The 22,594-nt window shown below is 39.3% G+C and overlaps 1 protein-coding gene across 7 annotated transcripts in view; it reads right to left on the reverse strand.

The window, feature by feature from the left end:
• Positions 1 to 22,594, reverse strand: part of ST7 (suppression of tumorigenicity 7) — a 151,742-nt gene that overhangs the window by 28,356 nt on the left and 100,792 nt on the right. For all 7 annotated transcript variants that reach the window (XM_056340896.1, XM_056340894.1, XM_056340889.1 and 4 more), the window contains 2 exons: positions 21,132 to 21,229; positions 7,846 to 7,960 (listed from right to left, as the gene is read on the reverse strand). In XM_056340896.1, the coding sequence (XP_056196871.1) occupies positions 7,846 to 7,960; positions 21,132 to 21,229 (213 nt within the window). The remainder of the gene's footprint in view (positions 1 to 7,845; positions 7,961 to 21,131; positions 21,230 to 22,594) is intronic.

Consider the following 22,594-nt stretch of genomic DNA (forward strand, 5'->3'; position numbering starts at 1 on the left):
GCTGCTATGCCAATGAAAGCTGCTTGCTCAATTTCATCAAAGAAAGCAGATATGCCAGCAAAAGTCAGAATGACAGCAAGAAAATGTGAATTCAGCTGTTAATACACGATCCATGAAGTGAAACAGTGAGACCACTCAACACACAAAAGCCCTCTAATCACAAGTATAAAGGTTAGTTTCTGCATCAGGTCATTGATACTTGAATGGAGAATGTTGTGGACCTTGCATGGACCGAACTGTGAGGATTATTACAATTCTTGGCAAAGGGATTAAGATATCATACGGTAAGTAGGAACTGCGCTTGATACAGTGTTAAATACACTAGAACAAAACACCGTATCACAAAACAGCTCCTTGAGCTGGACACGTGTGTATACAGACGGCAGGATAATCCACAATGAACTGCTGGTATCTCTAAGGAAGGGAAATACGGTGAGCTGAGGTAAGGCTCAGTACACCACCTGAGTCATTCTTGCAGAAGCAATGGGATTTCTCAAGGAATGTTGTGTTCAAATCTGATCACCTACGGTCAAGAACAACAAAAGTAAACAGGAAGATCGGATTGTTTTTGTAAAAATCCAAGTGAAATGAAGTCTAAGTGAAGATAGAACTGTTCCCTACGCATACCCACAAGGAACACAGGAAAGAAGGGCTGCTTAGTTAAAGGATAACACTGGCACAAGAATAAACAGTTCAGAATTAAATTTAAGCTGGAGATTAAAAGAAAGTTTCTGAGAAGTGGATTTTTGAGGCAGATTTTCAGGTAGAATAATGGGACAAACCAACCAGGATGAGCTTGCTCTAGGATGGAGCTTGCTCGGCTCATGGAAGGTGTAATATCCTGCAGTGAACTCAGCAGCAGGGGGACCTGACTCACCCAGGAGGCCTCTTCCAGTACTGTGCTCCTAATAAGCAAGCAGCAAATATTTGAGGATAATACCTACAGTCCCTTGGCAGTGGAAGAAATACATACAAACGTTCATGTTTATGTTGCTGTGGAGATAGCCCTCCATTAGGTCCGTGCTGTTTCCCTCCAAAAGTGTTTTACTTTTTGTTTGCTTCATATTAGACTGCAAGTATTTGGTTCTCATATAATTTAGGCTTCAGCTCCAAAACTGGACCCTTGTATTTTAGACAAAAGCATAAAAGTTATATCTGATTACAACTTGAATTTAGCAAGAGAATCAAGTCTAAACTAGCCCTAGAAGATAAATCCTCTGTCAGGAACCAAAGTGAAGTTTTTCATAAATGACTACGTCCAGTTCTGTGAGCCATCTGGCAAAATATCTTTACATGTACTGTTTCCCACCCTCCTGTGATTACTTATGGAGCTCCCACAATGTGCTGAAAGATGTGACTGCTATTCTGTTGTCAAATCCATCAGGACATTTTTGCCTAATAAGAATGGATGGGTCAGTCTAAAAAAGGCTCCCCTTCTTCCTTATTGCTCGTATCTTAAAGCAGAATACAAAATAGTCTAGACTTGATTTATGACCATTTTCTTTCCATTAGCCCCAGTCAGCTACAGGGAAGGTTGGGAAAGTGAATTCTTACCGGTCATTTCCTTCTTAAGCAGTTGCCTGTGAGAGTGAACTAATGGAAAGGTGCCATGGATAGAGACTTGCAATGATAATATCACTACTTCTCTCATTCAAGATATCCACAATATGCCATATATGATCTAAATAGGTCATGGGATCTATTGTTCTTATACAATAGCAACTAAACCAAGAAATGATGAATCTGGATATGGACTGGTACAACACCCCCTACCCAAGTTATCCAAAGGCCCCAAAAGTGGTGAGATAGGCATGTTGCAATTGCTTTAGTTGTTAATAAATGCAAAATCTATGTCACTGATCAGAAATTATACCCTATTTTGACCCCAAAGTGTATGTTATTCCCAAACCAACAATATGGATTTCTATGGGCTTAACTTCAGATAGGTGAATAGCCTTATCAACATTAATAGGCCTTATATATTTGCTGAAATAAGCTGTAGATTGGGGGCCGTAATTTGGGCAGTAGTATCCTTACAGTCAAACTGCTAGTTCTTCTTCATATAGCACTGGAAAGAGACTACATTAAGCTGCTGGAATCATTCACGTATTTCCAAATACGTAACTCAAAGTACATCAACAATCTGGAAGGAGTTATGAGAAGAGGTAAAACAAAAAAATGGTGGAATACAGGACATATATTAGGCTATGGCTTGGGGGTGAACCCCCTCTCTGATTTGTCTCTCCTTCAGCCTGTCTGTAGGCTCTAGTGATCGGCCAACACTTGCCCTGTCAGTACAGAACTCCCCCAGTTCTCTGCACCTGGAGGCACAACTGTCAGTTCTTGCAGAAGTGGTAGGAAGCACTGCTTATGGGAAAGATCGAAAGTGCTCTAGCAAATAAATATGTGCAGGTTGGATCAGTGATGACAGAAGAGAGACACAGTCGTCTATAAAGACAGAAACATTAAGGAAGAAAGTGAATTAAGCTGATACAAATGGTTAAAAGCAAGAGTAACGGGGTGGAATTCAATAAACTGAAGTATGAACTGAATATCAGGGGAAAAACACTTTGTCAAAAAGATCTAATATCCTGTAGTGTTATCTCCCATGAGAACAGTCATTGCATTTTTCCATAAAACACGGTAGAAAACATGCTGGAAGGAGCAAATCTATGAACACAATGATCTAACGCTTACTTTGTGCTTGCAAAATAAAGCAGTTCCGATTCTCTGTACTTTTGACATTCCTCCTCAGTGGTGGGAAACACCTCAATCAAACACAAACACATAGCCACTGTGTATATTAAGGCCTGGATTTTGGTCCCCTGATAGGATGGGAAAAACGTTTCAGCACAAACAACGTTTATTTTGCCATGATCACAACTCAAACCTAAACTGTTCAGATACAGAAAGATTTTGAGGGTCACTGCTGACTGTAAACAATTCATATGCAACTCTTGCTGAGATGCGTATCTCAGTGACCAGGCAGGTGTCAGCCCCTTTGATTTGACCAAGTTCAATCTTAAATGCACATAGAGGGGAAGGAATAATTTCTCCTACAGGAGATGAGAAAGAGCAAGATTAGCATAACTAGTTTAGAGTTTTTGTGCTTGTTCACAAACAGGAGAAACAACCCCCCTCCCCAGAATCATATGGCAAAAAAAGAGACCAGATGGTATGAAGAAGACACAGAACTGATGCAGAGACCTAACTGAAGTGACAAGTCATTTTGACATGGAGGAAAGAAACTGGTTCTTAGAAGCAGAAGCTGAAAAAGATATCAAGAAAAAAAAGACAAACTATTCTCTCAATACTGTTAACAAACTGGAGGTCTTACGTGATTTGCATCTCCTGGAGAAGGCAGACTAGGTTTTGGTATGATCTTAACTAAAAGGAACTTTAAGGTCTCTCTTTCAAAGAAACAAAAGGATTATAGAACAGTGTGCATAAGGCAGTGGCTGCTTCCATACTGCCATGTGCTACACCTTTAACTCAGAAGAAAACCCTTTCTTGCACTTAGAACATCTACCCAGTTAGCTCCACCAGGTAGAACACCTTCTCAAAAATAGCAAACATAACCATGGCAAGTAAAGAAACTGATGGAGTGGAGGTGTGATCTCAAATGTATACACATATCCAAAAATCCTAGAGACCATAGCTAATATAACAGAAGGCTCCGTGTAGTTGGTTCATCAGTCTGCAACTCTGCAAAAGGGATGTCTTTAAGTTCAATGTAAACAGAATTTACCCATTTTGTACATCTGTAAGGGCAAGAAGAAATTGGACAGAGGGGGACTGGAGAAAAGAGAGTAGCCCTGAATACGCTACATTTTAGAGAATGAATTTCTCTACATTAATTGTTGGATTTCACAAAGTTGGAAGTATTTCAAGACAAAGAAGGCTCTGATTCTAAAGTGTTTCTTCAAGGGCCTGCATTTTGATTTGACATTAATTTAAAGTAGGTTTCTTCGAAGTAAGCTGTTACTAAATAAAGTGCCATAGCCTAGAGCAGAAGGATACTTTTTGTATTTTAAAATAACTTACTTTCTATGTAACCTTTGGTCTGAATTATCTCAAGTGAACTCTGAATTTGGGACTCCGTATACATGGTGACATAGTCTTTCTCTTTCTTTGCAAGGGGTTAAGTGAAAAGGGAATCTAAGGTGTTCCTCCTGCAAACCAGAAGGTTTGTAGTCTTATGGGAAAACACTGTCATTTAAAAAAAGGAAAGCAAGGATAGGTTTAGGGAGGAACCATTGCAACACTATGACTAAATACATAGACATCCAATCTTTCTAAATCCCGCTTTCAATTGCCAGAAAGGTCTGCATTTTCACACAATGCCCAGGTTACCAGATAATAACAATTAAAGCAACTGGCTGCCCAGCAAAGTTAGTAAATCATTTGCTCTAAGCATTGCAACAAAGCGGACCTACTCCACTAGAAAACAATTCATTTAAAAAGCAAGGAAAGAAGCGCAGAGAAACTTTATCTACTATGAATACCAGAAGCTTATTCCATCAAGAATAGTTTCTTTAGCAGCCATAACTATTTCTGCTGTAAATAACATGAATATGTGTTAAATCGGAGCCAAAAATATTTTCAGAATTCATCAGTATTTAGGTCATCTGCACTCTATTGACAGACACTGAACTCTGAAACCATAATGATGTAGCTCAGCAACAGTGCATGCTGTCCCACTAATGAGGCTCTTTTTCCATGAATAATGAGTATAGACATCAGCTCTGTTGCCAGGTACATAATATAAACACAGTTTAACACATGGCTTTTGGTAAAGCAGTGTGTCTGCCTGCAGAGGCTGAGGTTTTGCATAATGTGATCCAACTATTTAGCCCAGGGTGGGAGCAAACTGCTCAAGGAAATAATTTGTTCATATGTTATCAAAATACAATAAATCAGGTTTGGTCCTAGTCAAAAAAAGGCAGTGGAGTGGGACCAACAGAAACTGCAGATAGGAAAGTATAAATGAGTTCATTGTTTTATATTCCAATAAATCTTACAACACATGAAGCTGATGAGTTCTAAAATGAGCTGAGACTCCCTGAGATGGGCCTTCTGAGACTCATGAACTTTAAGAGTTACACTGGTTAAGCCTGTGATTGCGGAGTCCTTGTGTATACCTAGTGTATACACACCTTTGTTCATATATGGCAAAGCAGGAGTTGAAACTGCACGGGTTCAAACAGACAAAGTATGAAGAGTTTTATTTTGAAAAGCCTCATTTGTTACATTTATGACCTCAGTTTTGACTACCAGGTACTTCTGCGAAAACAAAACGAAACAAAACAAAACAAAACAAAACAAAACTTACCTTCAAGTTTTATCAACTTCCATGACACAAAGTGCCACCATGGTATCATTTAAAACTTGGGATCAGTGCTTTAGTATGCAAAAGCAGAGCTGGCACAGGAGTTTAATCTGAGATTTGGGAGGGTATGGCTTAATTTTCTGTTCTGTCACAGTTCTGCTATCTCCCAGGACTATTATCTCATAACTACATTACAGACCAGAAGGTGCCAAGATCCTGTGGTGCCTGAGGCATGAAAACGGGCATTTTTCTATTTATTTGCTTCTTAACGTGCCAAAAAAAGGTCCATGGGGAACTACACCTATGTCACAGGTACTACACAAGAAGCTACAAGAAAAGACTCTGATTTTACCAGTTTAACTGCAGATTTCTTCAGCCAGACTAAGCACAACCAAGATCTCTCCCAGAGTCATTACTGCTACTGGATGGCAGTACTCAGGGCCTGGGTGACATTTTGATCTCTGCTTAGAATGATTTGACTCCATAAAGACTTGAAAACATTCCAGGCTGGACTGGTAGCAGTGACTACCACTAATGTCGGCTGTAATCATCTGCATATTTAGCTTTCATTAGATAACCTCAGCTCTGTCATAGTCTACTGCATGGGTCTGAAATTTGGCAGGATGATCATGTTAGTATCAAGCCAATGGTCTATTACTAGCCTCATTAAAATTTATCTTAACTTTCTAAGTTGTAAGATGTTAGAAGAAAGCAGTTAGCACATATTCAGTGGAAGCTTCTGCAATTTTTTCAGCTATACACTCCAAAGATTCTTTGCTCATCAAGTACACACATCTCAGTGCTCCAATAAACTTACGCATCGTCCCCTTGCCACTGTTCCATGTGATGATACGGGGCCAGGTACTGGGCTGACAGTAAGAAGGCTCTGTCTGCGTGAGCTCTTACTGTTCTGCTTTTTGGCACCAAGGCAATGCAGCAGAGAATATCAAATGAGGAACCAGAAGCCACAGAGAAAAGGGTACAGGGAAAAGATGTCTGGTAAGACAGGAGTTGAAAAGCGGGTGAGGAGATGTATCGTGACAACTCACTGCCCTGAAGAGAAGATTGGGATAGGTAGGAAGATTAAATTAGATAGGAAGAGAAGGTTAGGAGAGGCAGAAGAATGGAATTGGGAATGAGCAGTACTGGCTGAACACAGAACATCTGGTAGGAACTGGGAGCAACCGAAAGCTGAAACCGACCATGCAAAAGAGAACACCACAATTCAGTAAACAAATGGGGCAGAAGACCAACTAAGGGCAGTCTGGAAAGGACACTAATTCCTTCAAAGATTCAAAGAGAAAGAGGCCAAAGCACTGTGGATATAGGCTCCACAGCCCATACTGGTAGCCATTTATACAACAGTACCTCACCTACCTTGTCAAAAACTTTGGAAGTGACAAACCTTAAAATCTCTTGTTCAGTGAATACCAGAAAGGCTGTTAAGAGCTAGTAATTAAAAACACTTTAAAGGCTACAAGATCAGCCTAGAGAAGGACTTAAGAAACATGAAAATTAAGGGTACCAGTTTCACTTCATTCAGCTATTTGATTCATGCGTGTTATAAGCTCATTATTTTTATTCCTTTCATCAATTCCCTTACCATACTCTAGTGCACAGAGTGAGTCTTTTCTGAAGATGAATGAGGACTGTGCAGTAACACAACAGGAAACTGATGGCTATAATATTTCTGATTCACTTGTTGAAGAACTTGGAATGTGGATAATGAGTAAGTCAGGGACTGCAGGAAGAGGATGAAGAGTGGCACTGTGCAGGCTGATCAACACTGCTCAAGAGAACCAGATTGTATTTCTGTTTCTGTCACAAAGTTTCTACACAATACACGGAATACACATCTAACTTAAACTAAACAAAGTATGCCAGTTGGCGTTTCTTACTCTAGCCTTTCTCTGTTTGAGATCCTGGTGTCTTGAATTCAAGTTCAAAGAGCTAGAGCTGAAGTCAGAAGGAGCTGTGATTTGAACATAAAAAGTGACGTAATGGTGCGTAAAACAATGCTTATTGAAAATTAATGCAAAAAGTGCATCTAATCTTCTGGGCTTTCCAAGTTTTCCACATAAGACATGAAGTCTGCTACTCACTAGACTGCTGTGCAGTTAAATCAATTAATGTTTGTAAAGCACCTACATGCTACTAAGTCAACATTCATAGAAAAGTCCACAAGGGAGCTGATAATACTTTCTTCAGACAAGGCTTGCATAGCATGCAATAAAAAGTCTGCAGAACCTAAATGGTCATTCTTTAAACATTACAGAAAGCAAAGAAAGCACTGAAGAGCTGCTGGCGAATTCCATTACCCTGTACAACTAATTAAGCATGGGTTGGCAGAAAAGATGCACAATATTTAATCTTTGGATTAAGGACTGTGTAAAGGCATCTATGAAGCTCATGCCAACCACCATAATTAAAGTGTTTTCTAAATTTTAGGAGTTTGACTTAGAAACATTGCTTCTGTGTCTACCAGATAGAGAAAACATAAATATATATGAACTTACCGTCATACTTTGCTAAGACTGCCTGAACATCTGCATATGCTTGCAGTTCCAATAAAGCCTCTAGCAGGTTTTCATGGATGTTGAACATGCTGAGCAGAGGAAACTCCTTCATCAACTAAAATCAATAACATATAAAATGGTTAGATTATTAACATGAAAAAGAGGTTTTTGTTCAAAATACATTGAAATAACCACGTTAAACCCCCCCAGTTCTCCTTGTTCTTGGCTCTCTCCAGAACTCACTATTATCTCAGAAATTTCTGAGCTCTTGACAAGACATGCTTGGCATAGGATGTAATTAGTCAAATCCAAGAACACAGCTGCCTGAATACATAACTCTCCTTCAATTAACAGGCTTCTTCAAGTGAAGAAGAGTTATCTTATTCTACTGGAAAAAAAATCTTCCAACAATGTAGCTCCTGTATAACAGTAGTAAATAATCTAGCATGTCTCTGGTGTATTAGTGGAAAAAACAGAAAATACATTGAAAAAAATCAGAATAAAATCAAATAAGAGAAGCTCACATATATGCAACTGTATTATCAAGAATGTGATATTAAGGTTTCTAATTGTGGGTACTTTAGAACACAATTACAATTGTGGCCAATATGAAAAAAAAAAAGACAGCAACAACAGGAAAAGTAATGTTTGTACAAATCTAACACTATAACTATAGAATGTGTCTTCTATGACAAACTAAATGAAATGTGTAGTTAAAATAATGTAATCCTTTTACATGTAAGTGCCTTTCTTTACAAAGTAACCCTTTGAGAGATATCAGAGATTTGTTCTTAGACATCCTCAGTGTCAGTGCCTGCATAGATTCAAATGACTGAGGCTGATACTCTATTGCATCTCCTTTTTGAAGCCACACTTACTAGAAGCATCTATGGGGTTTTGCTGCAGAATTGATTAAATAATATTTTTTATTGTCAGAGTGATTCTCTAAAGAATAGAAGTGTTGAAAGACTCCTGCTTCCCTGTGTCCTCTTTATGGTTGTTATAACCTTAACTGCCTATAGGATGTACATTCAGCACAAGAAGGCCCCACACAACATAGAAGCAGGATAGCTGATATTACTGCTTTCTTCATGAACTTGCAGGGGAACGCTATCATTTACAATCTCTCTGAGATGGTTTATGAGAACAGAAATACTGTAACAAGCCAAGTAAAGAAAACGATTCAAAGTCAGCCTTGCTGATTTGAAAATAATAAGCTGGACCTGAAAACTGTCACTTAATAAACCTACCTTTGAGGATACAAAGAGATAAATTGATGAGAACTGGCAAATCTTAAACTCACAAACAGGTAACATAAACAAAAATAAGCCAAGATGGAAACAAGAGGTGTGGAAATTCACCAAGAACTTTAGAATATGAGAAACAGGTAATGCACTAGAGCTTCTTCACTCTGTTAAGGAAGAGACCTCAACAGGTAAACAGAGATGCAAAGTGCAAAGAATTTTTCCGTTGTGCTAATGGTCTGGCATAAGCTAATGTAAGAACTATTCTGACCTTAAGGGATGGGTCTGTCTAAATTTGGCTATCTGGACAGTATTGACTTTGCTGCAGTTTGCGGATTATTAAAATATCAAAGGCAAGGACGGCAGTGTTTTATTTAATGGATTATATAAATTTCTGGTGAGAATCATGATCATTGAGACAGCAGCAGAAACAGCTCACTGAACTGTTGATGCTAGTGGCATGGGGATGGTCATAAAGCTCTTAGTTTCAATGGTAGAGCTAAACCTGTGAAAAAGGACATCAACAAAACTGGACAATTTGCAGTCTTTTCTCCCTCTCCTTTTTTCCATAAAACATGGAACACAGGTTTTGGTGTTCATTTAGGTAAGTGTAAGGATTTGAAAATAAAACAAAAAAATTAAGTCATTGCCCATGAAGAAAAATGACTGCAGGTGAAAATTCACAGTACAACTTATCAGTTAAAGATCTACCATAGAGCCTACTTCTCTTCATTCTTGTCCCTACTCACTATTGCATTTTTAACAATGGAAGCTACTATTTGGCAGGAAAAAGCATGACAGAATCTGGACCTATGTAAATAGTGATTTAAAGTTCAGAATGAACATACTGCAAAGAAACCCCTCCAAGGGATTAAGAAAGATTATCCCCACTCATTGAGAATGAATAATGGCTGGCAGAATAACATTCCCTCCACCAGTGAAAAGGGAAGAGCTTTAGATAGTTACAGATGTACCGTGTCCAGTAAAAGTTCTTACTCTGGTTCTCCATTTCTCACTGACATCACTCACTGATTATTTTTTTCTGTTTTAATTAGGTTCTGTCAGAGTGATAAACCCTGCCTAAGACACCAGTAGAATAAAGGTCACTGACTGGACTGCCAGGCCTCCAAACTGACAAGTGTTAATAAAGGTTTCATCTGGGAAAGGTTGAACATGAAGAATCCAACCCAGTTACGATGAACTCAGTTGATATTGTAGTTACAAAAATAAAACCCCTTTAAGTAGCCACTCAGCTATTTGAACATTGACTGTGCACAAATGACAGCACGTTTGCTTTAAAGAAAGAGAGTACATGAACTCATTTCTCTGTCATCTCAGGATGTACAGTATATAGTTTTCACTCCAAGTCATTTTTCAGTCACAGTAAAAAATTGTTTTTTGAGAAACTTCCCAGAAAGTAAAGTCACTTAGATGGAATAATATTATGACAGGTCATCTTTTAGGCCTCATATTGAAAGTAAACACTGGGGACTTAAAAAAATGCCACAAAGGTTGCAATATAAGCCTGTTGAATGGTCAGGGCAGGCCAGATACTGTGTCGTGCTGAGCAGCAACAGCAAGGGTACTGTGCGCCTGCTCCCCTTCCCACCCTAGCAGACGGAGAGGGAGGCTGGCTCATACCTACCCAGAGGTGTAAAGATGGGCATGGTTTCCCTGAACACAAGATGAAGAACGCATCCTTGAGCTCCTCAGACCCGTACAGCATTAAGCTCTAATCCAGACCTGCATGGTCGGTTACCTCTCTGAATTGCCTGTACACCAACGCACACAGCATGGGGAATAAACAGGAAGAATTAGAGATCCATGAGTGGTCACAGGGCCCATGATGCCACTGCAATTACACAGACATGGCGGGATAGCTCGCATGACTGGAATGCTGTCATGGATGGCTACATACCTTTTAGGAAAGACAGGCCAACAAGGAGGGGTGGTGGAGTTGCTCTTCACAGGAGAGAGCAACTGGAATGTATCAAGCTCTGCCTAGGTGTGGATGAAGAACAAGCGGAGAGATTACAGGTGAAGATTTAGGGGCAGGCCAACATGGGTGACACTGTTGTGGGTGTTTGCTACAGGCCACCTGATCAGGGAAAGGAGGTTGATGAGGCCTTCTACAGACAACTGGAGGTAGTCTCATGATCACAGGCCCTGGTTCTCATGGGGGAATTCAACCACCCTGCTGTCTGCTGGAAAGACAACACAGCCAGGTATGCATGGTCCAGGAGGTTCCTGCAGAGCATTGATGATAACTTTTTGATAAAAGTGGTGTAAAAGCCAGTAAGGCGAGATGTGCTCCTGGACCTTCTGCTAACAAACAAAGAATGACTGGTTGGGGATGTAAAGGTTGGGGGCAGCCTTGACTGCAGTGACCATGGATAGTGAAGTTCAGGATCCTGTATGGAGAAAGCAGGGCAACAAGTCGGATTGCAACCTTAGACCTCAGGAGAGCTAAATTTGGCCTATTCAAGGACCTACTTCGAGGAATCCCATGGGTTAGGGCTCTGGGAGGTAGGGCAGTCCCAGAGAGCTGGCTAATATTCAGGCATCACTTCCTCCAAGCTCAAGATCAGTGCATCCCTATGAGTAAGAAATCAAGCAAAGGGGGAAGGAGACCTGCATGGATGATCAAGGAGATTCTGGCAAAACTCGCACCAAAGAAGGAAGTTTATGGAATGTAGAAAAAGTGACAGGCCACTTGGGAGGAATATAGGAATGCTGTCAGAACATGCAGGGATATGACAAGGACAGCTAAGGTCCATTTGGAATTAAATCTGCTGCGGGCCGTCAAGGTCAACCGGAAAGGCTTCTTCAAGTACATTGGTAGGCAAAGAATGACTAGGGAAATTGTGGGCCTGCTGCTGAATGAAGTGGGTGCTCTGGAGCATCCCTCTTATGAGGAAAAGCTGAGAGAGTTGGGCCTGTTTAGCCTGGAGAAAAGAAGACAGAGGTGATCTTATCAATGTCTACAAATGCCTTAAGGGCAAGTGTCAAGAGGATGGGGCCGGGCTCTTTTCAGCAGGGCCCAGCAACAGGACAAGGAGCAACTGGCACAAACTGCAACACAGGAAGTTCCTTCTGAATATGAGGAAAAACTTCTTTGCTTTGAAGGTGACAGAGCACTAGAACAGGCTGCCCAGAGAGGTTGTGGAGTCTCCTTCTCTGGAGACATTCAAAACGCACCTGGATGCAGTTCTGTCCAAACTGCTTTAGAGAATCTGCTTTAGCAGGGGGGGGTTGGACTAGATGATCTCCAGAGGTCCCTTCCAACCCCAACCATTCTGTGATTCTGTGACTCTAACTTAAGAGGAACAGACCTTCCTTTGCACCCGAAGATTTATTTTCTGTGAAGTTACAGACTAACATTTACCAAATCATTTTACTTACAAATTTTAATTCTCTTTACATCTTTACCATAACCTGACAAACGCTTTCATTTGAGTGGCAAGCACTGCACTTAAAGAAAAGATAAAGGTTCTTGTTATCATCTTTCTCAACACCATAAGATCTTAAGAGACAGTCATCAAATTCAACACTCAAGATTTCTCACCAGAGCCACTACAGCTTTTTACATAAACAGGAGTTAGGACTAAAAGTTTCATCATAAGATTTCAGTTAGTTGCTTTCTCAGCTGGTATGAAAGAGCTCTGCTCCACTGAGCAAAGCTTATTTTCAGACCATATGAAAACAGACACCTCATGGCTATGAATGTATTCCTTCCTTACAATATAAGGGTGTTCAGACAGTTATTGAACAGATCATACCAAATCCATGTTCACAAGGATTTTACTTTGAACTTGTATTGGTCAAAATACTTTCTAGTGATGAAATTCAGACTCGAGGCTGGGTTAGCCCATACTCTGTTCCAATTGCTCTGCCCATTTGGGGAAATAGATAAATATTTAGAAAGCGAAATTGCTTTTCATTGAAAGATTCATTAGGTATACTGCAAATATACAGAAATGGTAACTTTTGCAGATCATTAAGAATTTTAAATTTTTAGATAAATAGTATTTTGGGAGTATAAGTTTGCAGAAAAATTCTGGAAATAAATCTGACACAATTGGATATCTTATCACTGGTCCTGGGAGGGCCATATTCCCAGACTCACCCAATCCATACTGTAGGATGTAGGTTCAATTATTTTGTGACAGGTATGAAAATGTGATGATCACAAGAAATGCTTTATAGTACAAGGAAAACCACATCTGATTTAATGGATGAGAAACAAGTTTTGTCTCTCAAAGAACAGTTTAATGAAGAAGACTCCCTTCCCTGAGATATATTTCAGTCATCAGCACTTTCTCATTTAGATCTGATTTTTGAAACATTTTCAAGGAATGCAGATTTAACTTGCATCCGTTATTCTCCCTCTGATGACATTAACATCATGTGTCAATTAGCAATGGTAGTTTTTTGTGCGTAGAAACCAGCTTTAAGCTACAGCTTAAATGACCAGACCATAGGACTCATGGGAATACGGAGGTGGATAAATGAATGATCTTATATATAACCTGGCGTTGACACATTTATTCTCCATTTGCATTATGGCTGTGTGCATGGTCACATATTTTACGGGCAGTCCATGCAACGGTTCATTGCTGCTTATGCTCATATCTTCTCAGCAAACAAATATTTTTAGATCAATGTATTCAACTAAATGGATTCATAAATACGAAAAATGAATTCAGTTTAAAATGAAGAATCCACAATAAGCAAACAAGGGAAATTCAATGCAAACAGTGAAACTTACAACCTTCATTCCTAGTGTATCTGTTCCTGCAGAGGGTATCTGAAACGGTAAAATCTGTTTCCTAAAAGAGGAATGACTGAGGCTGCCATCTTTCAGGTGCAACTGTCCACCACCATTGAAGAATCAAACACATAGTATGGATAGCACTGTTATTTTCACAAGTGCTTTGCATAAACTGCTTTCTGGTATATGACTTGTAATCTGTAAGAACTGTTAACTAACAAGGTAGATGAGGCAAAATTCCAAGCCATTTCTGAGTAGAAACCCAGAAACCTCCATTTCTGTGGGCTTCATTGTCTACAGCTGAGCTTTCAGATGTCTAAGCTCCGACTGAAGCATATCCTGGGCTTAAAGCATTTGCAACACGTCACTCCACATTGACCCTCTGATGTCCAATAAGATACATTAATGTTTAAGTTTTTGTCCTGGCCAGCTCACCTGGCAAGGACAGAAGGGGAGAAACATCATTGGCAGACTATGGCTAGCACACAAAAAGGCTCTGTTAACAATGCCAGGTGCTTAAAAATTAGGCTAGCTCCTGGTACTAAAACTGCAACTCATTCCAGTGCAGTCTCATTATGAGCTGGATTCATGTGATGTAAACAGACACTCTCACAGCTCTCAGAGTTGGAAAATGATCTGAAATACACTGGACCTACCTGAATTAAAGCTCTGCTTAATTACAGCAATAGTAGGATTCTGTCATTTAATGAATTTCTCCATGTGCTACATTCCTTTTGGCAAATAATTACTGCTTTGTTTGGAAGCAGCTCCACAGTTACTTTCACAGCTCAGAAAGGACAGAAGCTAAGAATTCAAATCTTCCAGATCCTGTTCTTTTGGAGCTTGGAAATGATTAGCAGTAGGATCCACATATTTTTGTCTATATGTGGAATTCAGGGAATTTGACATGTCGTCTAATAGTTGAATTTCAGAGTGTCAGAAAAGAGATCCAGATCCAGTTTACACTAACTGTGGGATGGCACAGGTATAAAAATTGCTGACATTCCATTTTTAGTTTGCCAAATATGAGTTTAGTCCTAGTGCTCCATGATCTTCATAGATAATATGACTTCTCTTCAATGCAGGATTAGCGATGAGTCACTAAAGTGAAAAATATCTTATCTTTAAGGAAATATGCTAGAACATGCAGTCTTTATGTTCTCTTCTAACTGGAGGATTAAAGCCTTCAGAGTATGACTTGAGCTCTTTAAGGAATATAATGATGAAAATACTGTTATTTGGACTGTGTCGTAAAAATGCATGTATTTCAGGAATAATGAGAATTTTAAAGGCAGATATGGCATGAAACCAGAAGAGTGCAAGTTGTTCCAGATGTATGTTTACTACTAATCACATCACATAAAAGCACTATCAGTGATAAATTGTGTTTGTTACATCCAAGATTACTAACTTCATAAAGCATTAAAATAAATCCCTCTTCACAAACATTCCTTATTTGCATCATCCCAAAGTACTTCTTGAAGAACTTTCCCATATTTTTAGAAGTAGATTTTTACATGAAATTAATGAGGAAATTATCTTGTAGGTGAAAAATTAGGTAGGTGCTTCCAGAGAGGAAGATCAGGACAATACAAAGCCCCAAAACACGGAGAGATGCAAGAGGGCAGAGAAAAAGGAGTCCAAGTTACCAGGGCTCCTACCAAGACAGTGTTACTATATTCTAAGACTATGTTCTATTTTAATAGAATCACAATGCAGGAAACCCATAATTTATATGAGAAACTTTATTATCGCCTTTAGGTAGTAGTCACCAAATTTCTAGTTTTTAAGGGTCTTGCGCAGGATCACAGTTATGACAAAAAGTGAGGGGTCTGAGTCATGTGCAGGTAAACAGAAGGAATAAACATCATCAGGAGAATCACAAGGAGCCTCCATTTTGTTTAAGAACCCACTCAAATGAGGGATGTTCTAACTTGCCCCTCCCACTTACCCTTAACGTGAATCTGTAGCAGAACAAACCACATTTGAATATACGGACATATGGAAATGTTAAAATCGGAATTTATCACTTGCTATTATTGCACTGCTTTGAAGTTACAACAAGAATTAACTGAAGATACTGCTCTGTACAGAAACGAAAATGTCACCATTCTCAAGAGTAGCACTCTTCTAAAACTTACGAGATAACTGTTGGTCTCATTCAACCAAGAAGTACTTTTTCTCCAAATTTTAATAAACGGTACTTTAAATAACTGCTACAGATGTCAATAAAGCTAGAATCCCACTCAAGGCAGAGCAGCCTGCTCAACCTGATCTGTGTAACACAAGCCAAAGACTAACCTTGCCTCAAGCACAGAAGCATTTGGGAGAGACAGACAGTAGCTGTCCAGGCAAGCAGCTGCAGAATTTGTGTTGTTAAGTTGCTAGGGATCCTAACACCTTTATTGGCAATTAGTACTCTCTTTGTTTGGTACAGCTTGATAATTCAAGGTGCAGAACATTGTCCCAGCTATGTATTCCCATTACCCAAGTGGAAGTCAGCAATGCACACAGGAATACAGAATTTAAGAGAATATTGAACAGAAAATCTTATTCAAAGCCCAGCAGAAGAGGCTGCCAACAAAGTATGCTAGATCTGCAGAACCATCACACTAGCACAATCACCAATATCACTGGCCATAAAAAGATAAACACCCAACATTCCCATATCATTAAAATTGATTTAGTGTGGTTGAGTACCCTTTTGAAACCTTCAAGTGACATAAACTCTTAAACAATTTTAAATGCTCAGAGCAGCCAAAGTGTTTAAAGAACTCATTATGCAGCACGTTGATAAGCATGCAGCACTCTAACAATACAAGCTGCTTAGGTACTGATAATTCCTTAGTGTCTCCTGTGGCATAGAATACACATTTAGAAACAGCAGGTGGGTACAGAGACGAACACGTAAACACATCCAACTGAAATATCTTCAACAAGGTTCTCAGAGCTAGGTACACAGAAGTAGACTTCTAGGTCATTTACTGTGATCTGAAGAGTAATTCCTCAGCAGGTATGACTGATTCCAGAAATAAGTTGTACTTTTCCGACCCTTAAGAAGTGTTTTGGTTTCTATCCTTCTCCAGAGCTAAGGAAAGGTCTGAAGAGTCTCTTCTCTCCCTAAACCTCACTTGTTTCTAAACAAACCTGCAAAGCTGCAATTCCACTGTGTCTCAGAAATGTATACTTGTTAAAGTTACAAATCAGTCTTCAAGGGGGCACAGGGCCATGGACTGGCAGATAAAACACTCTAGAATGAGTTTCTTTCCTCTTCTCTCTGAAAGAGGAAGCAATTAAGAGCTTCTGTTCCCTTTGCATGTGCCTTCTGCCTGCCACCCTGGTGTTTCCTAAATGTACATCACCCTTTAATGAAAGCTTGTTCTGCAATCTAAATGTTCTCCAGAACAATCCCAAGAAGCTCGGATTAATTTGACAATTCACTTTCTTGCACAATACATTTTCACCTGGATACTCGAGGGACCCAGTCAAGGGAAATACCGTGTCAGACTGCTCCTGAATTCAGTAGCTCAGTCACTGATCCAGTTTCCCACAAAGTACAGACAGAAGTGCCTTTGCACACCCTCCACATCATCTCTGCTTTTAATCAATGAAAAACATGACACAGAAATCCAGCACGCTTCTATTTTCTTCTGTTGTTAACAGCGAGGGAATCTGCAAAGAGCTGACAAGAGAGCAGCTAGTACAAAAGGCTACCCTTGCTCATCAGCGTGTAGCTACTCGGCTTGCAACGTTGCCCACAATAAAGATTCAACATGAAGGGATACTGAACATACCCCACAGCCACCATTAAGGTCTTTCACTTCTGCTCATACCAAATTTTCCAACGTCATTTAGAACAAACTGGTTTTAAACCTCCTAACATAATCAGCAAAATGAATGAAACAACCAGCACTGTAGACTTTCTCCTCACGGACAGTAAAAGCGATCTAGTTCCCTCCCAGACCATACCATGCTCTATATAAACCAGAACAAAACAGGAATAACTCTGTTGACTAGACTGGAGTTATTCCAACAATCCACTAATCAAAATGAGATCACAAGTTAAATCAATATATACAAATAGTGACAGCTGCTGGTTTCTATAGCAAAATATAGTAAATAATTATCATCAGAAATACAAGTAAAAGCAACACCTATGAATGATGTCAATTACATGCTTCCATGAAAATTACAGGTTTGCAATTTGCATTAATTCAACCCAACTAAATGAATGACATCCAAGCAGCAAAGCCAGCAATAAAATACTACCTCAAAATTAATCACAGAAGGAATGGGAATTCCTACCCAATTTTTAAAAATTAACCCCCCTGTTTTTAAACAGTTTTTAAAAACAGTGTTTAAAAATATTGTTTTAAATATCTTCAATATTAAAGAATATGATTTCCCTATCAGTAGTGTATATAACAAAAAAATCAAAATCTCATTTAAGTCACCAACAACTCATTTTCTTTCCATTAAGGCGTTTTAAGCAGGATCTTAGTCTTTTCTTCCATAAAATTAGACAATCTAATCCATCAGTAATGTCCTCAAGATGGCCTCATATATGCAATGAATTAAACACTCTCAAATATTTTATTTTTTTCAAAGTAGAAAAGACTCACTACAACCCAATCATATTTCCCAGATGGTGTCATGAACCTCTTAACACTTCATTTCCATCGTGTTCCATGTCTTGAGAAACCTGTTTTCAATCTTTCAAACACAAACAGGGCCTCCACCCTCTGTCCCCTGATGCTAGAGTCAGCAGTCCCCAGCCAACACACTCTTCATATTCTTTTTAGGGTGAATAAATTCATCTCCTCCCTCATCAATCACACAGAAACCTTCAATGACACATTCGTGTTCTTCAAACTTCTTCGTAAGTATACTACTTACTTCTTCCATGAAAAAATGGAGGACATGCATTCATCAGAACCAAGTAACTCCAAGTCAGTTTCAAAAAAGCATCTGCAAAGCTTACTTGACCCTACTCATGTTCCCAGTGTGCTGGAGCTGTGACCTAGAGATACTGCTGCTTTTATATTTCACCTAGGGACCTGCTAATTCTTAGCTCTGCTTACTCACAACAAAGAGCTCTAGAGGCATCTAAATTCTGTTCTGAGGATTTGCCTCAGTGTCTGTATGGGGAAAAATACAGAATGCATTGATCTGAGTTGAAGCTCTAGAAGCTAAAATTCTATCCTTATACCTCCTTTGTCTTGCCTCCTGTCCTTTCATTTTAGCAAAACATTCTTATTGAGGAGGGTGTTTTCCGTCCTTCAAGTCTAATGAACAATGACTTTGGGTCTTCCTGTCATCGTTGCCTTTCGAGACCCACATTGTGCTTCAACAACACGTAATCTTCTATCTTACAGAATAAGCCGTTCATTACGATCAAAGATTTCTAGGTCTCCCTTTGCATAAGAAATCTAGGCCTCCATGGACCACCCAAGTCCCTGGATCCAGTGCTCTGCATACACAATTATCCATACCTATTGACATCAGCAGAAGGCTTCACAGAGAATCTGTTCCACACAGCCCTATCTCCAGATCACAGAACACATTCAGCAGCCAATAGTAAGCTCCAGAAGTTGCCATAATCATAATGTGTGACATTTGAATGTGAAATTCAAAATTTTATCTTTCCTGTGTATTAATGCCAGAACTTAGAATTCTAACGTTTGTCCCCAAACATTTCAGTATTTGTCCCAGAGTGCCCGTGTAATGAAATTCATGAGGAATCAGTGGAACTACTTGGACTGAAAACAACACTTTTGAAATCAACATTCTCCCAGCTGACCACAAGACTGCAAAACCAGGTCTTTCTCATCCCTCTCTCCTACACTCCTAGATGTGCAATGGCTGGTTTTTTGACAAGTTCCTTTTCAACACCTCTGGTCTGGAAGCCTAGTGATTCTGGGGAGTGAGAGTTGCCTGCCTGAAAAATCCCAGCTAGAAACAGGCAACAAAGTTACTCAGCGCTTGCCAGCTGGTAGATTATTTAGGATGAGGGCCTGCATTATTACAATGAATTCTGTAATAATACTTTTAAAAAAAGTATTCATGAGTGCTCCAGTTCCAGCAGAAGATGCTGGGTGCTGGATTCCAAGCTGGCAGACATACTTGCCCTATGGCCATTGATGCAAGTGCCTCAGCTCCAGAGAAAACCACTTGCTTTTTACGTTAAAATTCCCACTGATTGCAGCGAGACTTTCCCTTTTCACTACGCAGGTTTAGGGACCATCCATCTGAGCTGCCTAAAGCACACTTTACAGGTGCTTCATTCTCATCTGGGATTCCATTTTGTGCATTTAGAATTTAGGTCCTTCAGCGTAACTTGCCAGATTCATCTCTACCTCACTTTTTTTTGGGAGCTGGAAAACTAAGTATTCTTCTTTCTAGAAGAACACAGGAAACTAGTAAGCAGTTTTACCGTCAGCTGTCCAGAACTCTAGGGCTCCATTCCTCCTTCTGTCACAGGCTTGCTACCTCAGGTAAGGCAAGTCACCTCCTCAAAGAATTGTGGTCCTAATCAACATCCAGGGGATCTCATTTGAAGAAACGCTGGGCATTTGCAGCTATCACTAAACTCGAGCATTTTACATACCTGAAACATACGCTGTTCCTTATGTGGACAGCTTTCCCTCCTGCCATCCCCAAAGTAGCTAGTTTGGTGTTTCAGATTTGTAGCTTTGTATCTTACTGACAGATGACCACCACTGGTGGCTTCCCTGCTTACAAAACAGGGATATAGTCATCCTCCATCTCAGAGGGAAATCAGTTCATTATAGATTATTTACTTGGTTTTGACTTCTCAGTAATAGGTTTTGCATGAATAAATAACACTGTCCTTAGGTCTAAATAGTGTGATGTAAGCAGTGCACACAGACAAACTGCACCTTTGTGAGGAGGAAAGAAAATACTTAAGACCTGTTTAATAAGGTAGCAGCATTCATTACACGCTTCAGAAAAAATGTTAGTAACTTCATGATCAAATAATTAAAGACTGTATTCCATTGCACGTGTACCACGATGGGAAATTCAGTCTGTATGGGCAACTGTCCATCTGGAATTTTATGACTTCAAAGTGTTGCTTTTGCAATCTTATAAATAAATGATCTCTTAACGTAATCTTTATGTACACTACACATACAAAATCACTACTAGCAGTGCCGCATGCAGGAGGAATGGATGCTAACTTGTAAGGAGATGCGTATCATTTCTGTGCTACTATTATCTAAGTATCACATGTGAAACAAATCCAAACTCACATCTCTCATCATTTTCACTGCTTCCCTGGTCCTTCCCAGCTTTCTTGCACACATTGCCAGCCTCCTCTTAATATAAACTAACACATTGGTGTCCCTTCCTGTATAAGAGGAAAAAGAAACAGCATTAAGATAAAAAAGATAAAACAAAGGTTCATTTAATATTCCAACACAAAAGGAAACATAGCTTTCTTGCCATTTTTATTTGCTATCATCAATGCTTTCACAATAATTTTAATAAAAAATTACCAAATTCTGCTGATTTAGAAGTTGCATAACACCACTTATAATCAGTGGAATTGCTCCCGATACATAGTGTTATCAATAAGGACCCATGCGTTGACCTTACACCTATGAAATATAAGCAGATCTAAAGGTACAGACAATGCTATAGGGTACAGATGATCAAGTAATCGAGTGAGGCAAGGAGAACCCCTATGGAGGTAACATTGGCACAAAACCCTGTGGTCACACACTGCATTCAATTCCTTACCAAACCACGTACATGCTTAAGAGAAGGGTATCCATGCAAATGCATATTCTATCCTGCCTTTTTTGTCTGTTACGATGTCCATGCTTGTTAACAGGAGATGTAGCAAAACAAATCTCCATCCTCTAACAGTCTTTTTCTTAATGATCAGAAGAAAAGAAGTGTACCCTCAGCTTTCTGTTTACAGAGCCTTTACTTGTTACTCAATTATCGTCTTCAAATCACTCAAACCACTAATTATGGATGGCAAACGAATGCGTTGCAGGTAAGACAATCCTATGTGCTGGAAGATGCCGTAACAGCGAAGATGACAGAAACTAAGCAGCGATAATAATTATTCTCTTGGAGATTTCTTACTCATTTAATTTCTCATTCTCTTCCCTATAATTCAAATGTGAACTCTTAACATGCTTCTGGACCAACAGGAAATGAGCGGACAGCTAATCATCAACAAAATTACCACATCATGAAAATATAAGACACCTGCTACGAATTATCTTTCTGTATAGTATGCAGTCTGTGAAGACTTTAGTGTGTTCCTAACATTTTCAAGTCCTTCATAATAAGAACAAGATGTGCACTGAAAATATTCCAAGTACCTACAAATTGTTTTAAAACTGCGATTACAATTTTCAGATACATTAAGCAGCAGGTTGAAAGGTCTGACTTTTTAGAAGAAAAAAATATATAAGGGAGGGATTTCTTTAGCTGTATTTTATATTGTGTAATTCCTTATCTCTGTATTGATTCCTACATATTTAATAAACAATTTATTAGTTACATCTGTTTCAACGTGTTTATTTAGTGTAACTAAGAGGTATACACTTCAGGCCAAGCTCCTTTTCAGTCTTTCCAGAAGGAATGGTCAAAAGCCATTTACTTACTATGAAATCAAGATAACCTTTCAGGTCAAAATTTTCTGAGGTGGCTAATGTTTTGGGGTGATGAACACATGCCACCTTAAAAAGGAGATTGC

This window comes from Falco biarmicus, chromosome 5 (assembly GCF_023638135.1).
Source record: "Falco biarmicus isolate bFalBia1 chromosome 5, bFalBia1.pri, whole genome shotgun sequence".
NCBI classification, from domain to species: Eukaryota; Metazoa; Chordata; class Aves; order Falconiformes; family Falconidae; genus Falco; species Falco biarmicus.